The sequence below is a fragment of the Euprymna scolopes genome, chromosome 45 (genome assembly GCF_053919585.1).
Source record: "Euprymna scolopes isolate OS-2025 chromosome 45, ASM5391958v1, whole genome shotgun sequence".
Lineage (NCBI taxonomy): Eukaryota > Metazoa > Mollusca > Cephalopoda > Sepiida > Sepiolidae > Euprymna > Euprymna scolopes.
Genome location: NC_136526.1, coordinates 70133845 through 70143609, shown reverse-complemented (window position 1 = coordinate 70143609; position 9765 = coordinate 70133845). Strand labels below are relative to the sequence as shown.

The window sequence follows — 9765 nt, the reverse complement described above, 5'->3', positions numbered from 1 at the left end:
AATGGGGTTAGTGAATTTAATGTTACACCACCACCGATAGTTTTATCGAGAAATTATCTCTAGGAGGGTTCCTCACCAAAATCAAAGATCCCCCCCCCGACCCTTTTCCTCCATCACCACCACCATTCCCATTACCACCACCAACAACAATAGAAATAAAATCTACAATGATAATGGCAACACTAATATCGGTAACAATAATATTAACAGCAAAAACAACAATAGCAACGACAGCAAAAAACAACACCTACCATTACAGCTACAGTAATAATAAAAACATACCACCACCACCACCACTAGTAGTAGTAATAATATCAGTGATAATAGTAATAACCAATAAAGTAACTTTTTAAAAATAATAATAATAATGATAATGATAATGATAAAAATAAAAATAATAATAATAAGTAGAAGAAGAACAATGACAATAATAATAATAATAATAATAATAATAATAATAATAATAATAATAATAATAATAATAATTTCAGTTAGAAAACAATAATAATAATGATCCTCACAACAATAATAACAATAATAATAATAATAATAATAATAATAATAATAATAATAATGATCCTAATAATAATAATAATAATAATAATAATAATAATAATAATAATAATAATAATAATAATACCACTGTTGGCTGAGTGCAAAAGGGGCTGGGACCTTGGGGAGGCTTATTGCCACCAAATGTCAGTGAAAACCAATGTTCGTCGCCAACGAGAAATCAATAGTAGGCGACTGTTGCGGTAACGCAAATTTTTTTCCAAAGGTTATCAAAAGAGGTGGAGAGTACCGGATGTCTGGGGAGACTTGTTGTCACTCAGACTCTCAGAGAACACCACAATTTGTTCTCAAAGAGCAATCTTTGATGATGGCTTGTGTGATTATTCTTAGTAAGTAAATGATGATGATGATAATAATAATAATAATAATAATAATGATACAGTTATGAAAAGAAGAAAAAAGAGGAAGAAAAAGAAGGAAGATGATGATGATGATGATGATATACTGAAAATCTGAGGAGACTTGTCACCCAGACTCCAATGAGCAGCAATGGTTATTGTTTGTGAGTAATCTCTATTGATAACCTGCATGAGATTAAATAATAAAAAAATGAAAAAAGGCAAAAAATGATACAAAAATCGAAAATTCAAAATTACCCCCCCAAAAAAAAAACACACACAACAAAAAACAAAAGCTAAATGGAGGCCATTTAGAACATATGAAAAGAAAACAAAAAAGGCCAAAAACCGTAGTGTTTTGATGTAATGTTTTGAATATAATAAACTAGTTATGACTAAAGTTTAATTTCATTCGGACAAAACACAAAGAAACGGGGCCTAATTAGAGTTGGGGCCAGTTTCTTTTCGGTCACCCTGTATAAGACGTATTGCGTATTTCAAATGAAAGTTATTTATGTGACCTAAAAATATCTATAAGTTTTTTTTTTTTTTAAATATAATTTTTAATAATATAAATATTTATAGTTCTGGGATTTTACCGTTGTGCCATATAATATTGAATTCTATTCAGACGATGAATTCATGCAACATTTTAGGTGAATATGAAAAACAGGTAAAACAGGAAGTCACGCATGCAACAACAAAAAATGAAACTAATTTTTTCACCTGAAATATTCAGAATGTCAAACACATTTTGAACGTTGTTCATTTAACAACATGAAAAAGTTTTGGATTATTGGATAATCGAAACAAAGTAAGTTTTTAATGTTTATTAATCGATTTTGATTTTAAATTTCAATTTTATACTTCGACTAGCAGAGTAATCCGACGTTGCCCGGGATTTAATGATGATCAACGAATGTTTTACAATCGCATATTTTTATTGTCACACAAATCGATGAAATCGCATATTTTTTAAACTAAACTGATTAATTGCCAACTTTTATCGGGGACACACCGTGGTGCACCAGAAGAAAAATTCACATGAATTCCCGCATTAACTTACTTCGACTAGCAGGGTGATCCAACGTTGCTTGGGGTTCAATGATGACCAGCGAAAGTTTTACACTCGCAGATTGTTATTGTAATCAAAGTCGATTAATCGCCTACTCTAATTGGGGACACATCGTAGTGCACCGAAAGAAACATTCACATTAGTCCACGCATTAACTTCGTCCACAATGCACACGCCTCCCTGCAGTGACTAAGACCACAATACGTTGTAGTTTACATTGCACTGTAGAGAACCTACTGTTGATTTTATAAAATTTATTTTTATATATAATGACTTGAATTAAAATTTAACTTGTGAAAGTCAAGTATCATGCTTCAATTGTGCTCTAAACAGAAACATTTCACCGTTCACATTCGACATGTCAACTTTTAAAGGTTTTCAGATATATTTAGGTTAGGTTGTCTATTCCAAAAACTGTTCTCAACATAGGGAGGTTGGAAGTGTCTGTTTCGAAAGCCTTTCTAAACATGGGGAGGTTAGAGGTGTCTATTCCGAAAGCCGTTCTTAACATGGGGATGTTGGGAATGTCTGTTCCAAAAGCCGTTCTTAACACAGGGAGGTTGGGGGTATCTATTCGTTGTAAGCATACATGAAAACCTTTAAAAATCGACATTTCCAACGTGAACGGTGAGTTTGACTTATGTAAAAAAAAAAATAAATAATACACCTTTTTTATGATTTAACCAAGGGAAATAATGTACAAATCTAATGAGAATTTAGGATTTTGTTTTTCAAACTTTAATATACATATATATATATATATATATATATATATAGTCATCGACATACAGTACTGCGTGGTTGTATAGCACTTCTTCCAAGCCGAGGATTGAACCTAGAACCATCGCGTTGACAGTCGGCAATTCTACTGATCGACCCATTGGGAGCGGTGCCCGAAAATAACCTCGACAAATGTCTATTTTAAACACATATTCGTCCACCTTTTTTACAGTATTCAAACCGCTTATTTATAAACAAAGAGCGAGCCTCGCATTTTTCAGCCAATTAAGTAGCGGGTGAGATTATTTACGACGATGCTTTACCCAATTCCAATGCAAACATCAAGCAAAATACAAATTGAGTAGCTTTAAAATAACACACGCTCCCTGTCCTCCTTTATTTTTCTGAGATCTTCTTTGACTTATGTAATTTTGATTATAGCTTTGGGCTTGTTCCCTGAACTCTCCCAAACGTGGGTGATGATTTGTCTTTCTCTAAACTGTTTTTTACCCGTTGGCTTTTTTCTGACTTGATCTTGATATTTTTTGTACATATTATTATCGTTTATATTTATGTATATGTATGTTTATGTTTATGTAGGTGTATGTATGTGTATATATGTGTATTTGTCTTCATATATGTATATGTGTATATGTATGTATGTGTGTATGTATTTGTGTGTTTGTATATATATATGTGTATGTGTGTATAAGTATATATATATACACGTATATGTGTTTGTATATATATATATATGCATGGGTATATGCACATACATACATGCGTATGTATCTGCGTGTATATTGATGTGTAGATGTATCTATATGGATATGTATTCGTGTATGTTTGTCTGCATATAAGTGTGTATGTTTCCATATTAACAGGAACAGAAGATATTATGCTAAACGACTCTCACTCCAGCTCTGTTGCTGGAATGTGAGAACGCTTATTGACAATGGTAAAGACTAGAACGGAAGACTGCAATTTTGGCTAAGGAATTGCAAAGATACGATGTAGGCATTGCTGCACTCTATGAGATGCATTTCGCAGATGAGGATCAACTAGTTGAGCGTGTGTCAAGCTACACGATCTTCTGGTCTGGTAGATCTGAAAAGGAGAGGTGTGAGGCTGGTGTGGGCTTTGCGGTTAAGAACTCTTTAATTGACAAGATCGATCAGCCAATTAACATAAATGACCCAAGCAATGATATTGAAAATTCCCCTTGCGGCTGGTCGTTACATAAATGTTCTTTCTGTCTATGCGCCGGCTCTTTGTCTGAAGGCGATATTATTTCCTTTTATCATATGCTTAAATCTCTCATCACCGGTTTGCCAAGTGTTGAGAGTTTGCTAGTTCTTAGTGACTTCAATGCATGGATCGGATCAGACAATGAGACATGGCATTGGTAAAGTCAATTCAAATGGTATGATGCTTCTCCATCTCTGCAGTGAATTAAATCTTGTTATCACCAATCAGGAGAATGGAGTAAAGCAAGGTGATATAGCTGCACCAACATTGTTTTCACTCTATCTGACTGCTGTGCTCTGGTATGGTTTACGCGATTGCAAGATGGGTGTTATGTTAGATTCCGACCAACTGCAAAAGGTGTTCAACCTCAAAAGATTCCAAGCCAAAACACTTGTTAGTGATGGACATGTTGGAACTGTTGTATGCTGATGATGCTGACCTGGTGACACTCTCCCCAGTAGATATGCAATTAGTAATGGATCTACTTACGAATGTTTGTACCTGCTTCGAACTGACAGCATTAAAAAGACTACGGTCATGTACAATCCCGCTCCTGATGATCTGTATGTGGAACCTGATATCTCCGTCTGTGGAAAGCGCCTTAAAGTCGGAAAACATTTTGTCTACCTTGGTAGTAATTTATAAAATGATGGCACTCTTGATGCGGAAATAAGACAGAGAATCAGCAAGGAAGGTTACAAGATAGAGTCGGGTCTGATGATGATTTTAACTCTGGCAACTAAAATGTCAGTATATCAAATGTGTATTGCGATCCCTACTATATGCCTCTGAAACATGGGCCTTGTACCAGTCACATGCAGAACTACTCGAGAGGTTTCATCAGCACTGCCTTAAACACATTCTTGATTTAAAGTGGGATAGTTTTGTCCCTGATACATATGCCGTAAATGAGGCTAAAACAGCCAGTATTGCTACCATTGTTATTAAGAACCAAATGCGTTATGCGACTCATATTGTCCGGCTTGATAACTATCAACTCCTAAAACAGTTGTTTTATAGTGAGCTCCTTCTTGGCAAAAGACCCCAGCACAAACTCAAAACACGTTTTCGGGATAGTATCAAGGAGAGTCTGGTGAGCTTTCATGTTCCTGTTGACACTTGGGAGTCCCTAGCATTTGATCGGAAGCAGTAGAGGGTACTTATATACAGGGGAGCAGAACACATTTAAGCAGCCAAGATAGACTGGGCGAAGCTCAAGAGAGCATGTAGGAAACACCACACCTTTCCACCCAATCATGGAGATCTTTGGATCTGTGAGGTTTTTGATCGGACTCTGTTGTCTAAGGCAGGTCTTTTTAATCACATGAAAGCACACGATGTACGGGTAGATATCATATATATATGTTTCAAAAACTTTACAGAAGGTTATAAAAACATCGGTACCGCCCGTATCAAATCCAATATAAAGGAGACCAGCTTATGGTCGAGAAATATTGGGCTCTCTTCAGCATCTGTTTCATATTGTTTTCTTTTGTAAATTTTTAGCTCGCAATTTATTTATTTATTTATTTGATTATTTTCATATGAATTAATTATTTATTATATTTGAACTTATATGATAATTTTTTAAGGTACTACCTCTCGTCAGCGTAATTTGACTGTTCTAGAATTCGAACGTCAGACCAGGTCAAATGCGTTAATCGCCGAGGTTCTAGATGATTTTACGTATTACTTTTATCGCTTATAAACTTTAGAAATTTTTTTTTAAAAAGATGAAAAAAATATATTTTTCTAGATATCCAACGTAAGAGACGCTAAGACCGGTATTATCGTTTAAAAATCAACACAAACAATCGACATAAGTTTATAAGCGATGAAAAAAAAACGTAAAGCCATCTAGGACATCGTGGTGTAACGGTTAACGCACTCGACCATAATACATCTAAGAACGGTCAGGCCACACTGTTGAGAGGTAGTACCTCGAAACACATGTTCGTAGATTATCACAATAAATAAATAAGCGAATAAAATACTTTAAAAATTAAGTTATAAATTCATAAATTCTCAGAATATAAATAAATAGAATTTTTATTCAAAATAAACATTAATAAGTATATACGTAACAAATGCTAAAATTAGATGCACGCATGGTTTGACTTTAGGACATTATAGCGTAACGGTTAACACACTCGACCATAACACATATGGTCTAAGGTTCGAATCCTAGAACAGTCAAGCTATGCTGACAAGAGATAATACCTTCAAACCCATGTTAATAGATTAATGGTTTATATATATATATATATATATATATATAGAGAGAGAGAGAGAGAGAGAGAGAGAGAGAGACTTATATGTAATTATACTGAGTTCGTGAAATTCAGTAAATTTTTATATACCAATGAGTTTTAAGCCAAAAATGGTTGACTTAAAGAGTAAGCTACAAAATTATCAAATTTTATAATTGAGCATTAATATACTGTGTAAGCAAAATCAAGACTTCAAAACAAGGTGTTGGTGGCAACAAAAAGTGTATTTCAATTTACGTTTCAATGGTTTCCATGTCCAGTTCGACAATTTCAAGCATTATGTCGTTTGAAAATTTTCTAGCTAGAAAGGCATGCGAGAAACATCTACCTTTGTTGTGGTTACGGAAAATCCCATTTAAATATTAATATATCGCCTAATTTTCGTATCCTTATTTAAGAACAGAGTCATGACAAGTTTCTACAGAGAGCCTTAAGCCATTAAAAAAAAATATATATCCCATTCGTTGGGTTCCTAAATAAGATCTTGTTATTTCTTTGTTACGCAATACTTAATTTTTTAAATTTTTGTTTCGATATTATGGCCGTAACAACCTTGCAAAATGTTACGGTTAGTTTTAGTTTCGTATTAGTGGCAGGTAATGTTTATAGATTATCATTATATTTGTGCTCGGATTTAAGACCCTTTTAGGTTCAAAGTTTAATTGAATACGAGAGTAAATAAAATGGGCGTATTAAAGATATATATATATATATAAAATCCTCGTATAATATTACGGGTGAAGTATTCTAATCTATTTATTGTTATTTAATGTTTTAAGATTCATTGTTATTCTACTTGAAAAATGTTTTCATATCGTTAAGTAGGATAAAATGAAGGGAGATAATCCAATTATATTGTTAAGTATTGTTACTTAATTTTGTTTGAAATTGGGTCGATTTGTATCCTATAATCGTCAAAGGGAGGTAATTCAGGCCGCTTGGCTTACTTAACCAATTAAGTATATAATTTTTTTTTTTGATCTCAAAGAATGGTCTTAGCCCATGGGTTTAACCCGCCTCTGTTACTAATCACTTAATTCATGCGTTGTATTTTTGGGTGTCTAAATAAATAAAATATATATCCTCTAGTTATTATTCTGACAGCAACACCACCCATGGTTACAAGTGTGTTTCATTAAGATTCTGGTAGCTTGACGTAACATCCGGTGTTATAATGTGAAAAAATAATATAAAGATACTGATTTGAATTAGAATTCATATATAACTTGCATCCATATTTTTTGTTTTACAGATGATGAAGCTGGTGCTACTCTTCTTGTTTTCCATTTTATATTTAGGTATGTTTTATAGTTTTATGCTTTTTTATGTTAAACATAAAAATAAAAAATATGATTGAAGATAATGAGAATTAAGGTTATCGAACGATGAGGTTGTTATTGAAATATTATTTATTGTCATATTTTTATTAAAATATTTTTTATTATTAAGTTGTTATGGAAATATTATTTATTGATGTATTTTTATTAACATATTTTCTATTATTAAGTTGTTATTGAAATATTATTTATTGATGTATTTTTATTAAATTATTTTATTATTAAGTTGTTATTGAAATATTATTTATTGATGTATTTTTATTAAAATATTTTTATTATTAAGTTGTTATTGAAATATTATTTATTGTCATATTTTTATTAAAATATTTTTATTATTAAGTTGTTATTGAAATATTATTTATTGATGTATTTTTATAAAAATATTTTTTATTATTAAGTTGTTATTGAAATATTATTTATTGTCATATTTTTATTAAAATATCTTTTATTATTAAGTTGTTATTGAAATATTATTTATTGATGTATTTTTATTAAAATATTTTTATTATTAAGTTGTTATTGAAATATTATTTATTGATGTATTTTTATTAAAATATTTTTATTATTAAGTTGTTATTGAAATATTATTTATTTAAGTATTTTTATTAAAATATTTTTATTATTAAGTTGTTATTGAAATATTATTTATTTAAGTATTTTTATTAAAATATTTTTTATTATTAAGTTGTTATTGAAATATCATTTATTGTCATATTTTTATTAAAATATTTTTATTATTAAGTTGTTATTGAAATATCATTTATTGATGTATTTGTATTAAAATATTTTTAGTATTAAGTTGTTACTGAAATATTATTTATTGATGTATTTTTATTAAAATATTTTTATTATTAAGTTGTTATTGAAATGTTATTTATTGATGTATTTTATTAAAATATTTTTATTATTAAGTTGTTATTGACATATTATTTATTGTTAAGTTATTATTGAATTATAATTATTGTTAAATTATTATTAAATATTATTTATCGTTAAATTATTATTGGAATATAATTTTATGTTAAAGTTTATTTGAAATAATAATCATTGTTAAATTATTATTGAAATATTATTTATTGTTATCTTTTTATTAAAATATTTTTATTATTAAGTTGTTATTGAAATATTATTTATTGTCATATTTTTATTAAAATATTTTTTATTATTAAGTTGTTATTGAAATATCATTTATTGATGTATTTTTATTAAAATATTTTTATTATTAAGTTGTTATTGAAATATTATTTATTTAAGTATTTTTATTAAAATATTTTTATTATTAAGTTGTTATTGAAATATCATTTATTGATGTATTTTTATTAAAATATTTTTATTATTAAGTTGTTATTGAAATATCATTTATTGCTATATTTTTACTAAAATATTATTTATTAAGTTGTTATTAAAACATTATCTATTATTAAGTTATTATTGAAATATTATTTATTGTTAAGTTATTATTGAAATATAATTATTGTTAAATTATTATTAAATATTATTTATCGTTAAATTATTATTTGAATATAATTTTATTTTAAAGTTTATTTGAAATAATAATCATTGTTAAATTATTATTGAAATATTATTCATTGTTATCTTTTTGTAAAAATATTTTTATTATTAAGTTGTTATTGAAATATTATTTATTGTTATCTTTTTATTAAAATATGTTTATTATTAAGTTGTTATTGAAATATTATTTATTGTTATCTTTTTATTAAAATATTTTTTATTATTAAGTTGTTATTGAAATATTATTTATTGTTATATTTTTATTAAAATATTTTTATTATTAAGTTGTTATGGAAATATTATTTATTGATGTATTCTTAGTAAAATACTTTTATTATTAAGGTGTTATTTAAATATTTCTTTTTCATATTTTTATTAAAATATTATTTATAATTTAGTTGTTATTGAAATATCATTTATTTTTATATTTGTACTATAATATTATTTATTAAGTTGTTATTAGAATATTATTTATTATTAAGTTGTTAATAAACTTTTATTTGATGTTAAGTTATTATTGAAATATTATTTATTGTTGAATTATTATTAAATATTATTTATTCTTAAATTATTAATGGAATACTATTTATTGTGAAATTATTAATGAAATATTATTTATTGTGAAATTAATATTGAAATATTATTTATTGTTAAAATATTATAAAAATATCATTTATTGTTAAATTATTATG

At 28.3% G+C, this 9765-nt stretch overlaps 1 protein-coding gene across 3 annotated transcripts in view; it reads left to right on the top strand.

The window, feature by feature from the left end:
- The first annotated feature begins 1437 nt into the window (after positions 1–1437).
- Positions 1438–9765, top strand: part of LOC145269878 (neural cell adhesion molecule 1-B-like) — a 79308-nt gene continuing 70980 nt past the window's right edge. For 2 of the 3 annotated variants that reach the window (XM_080125624.1, XM_080125623.1), the window contains exons 1-2: positions 1439–1725; positions 7477–7522. In XM_080125624.1, the coding sequence (XP_079981750.1) occupies positions 7477–7522 (46 nt within the window). In that variant the 5' untranslated portion in view covers positions 1439–1725. Of the gene's footprint in view, positions 1726–7476; positions 7523–9765 lie in introns of all 3 variants that reach the window. The other variant, XM_080125625.1, reaches the window with a different exon arrangement.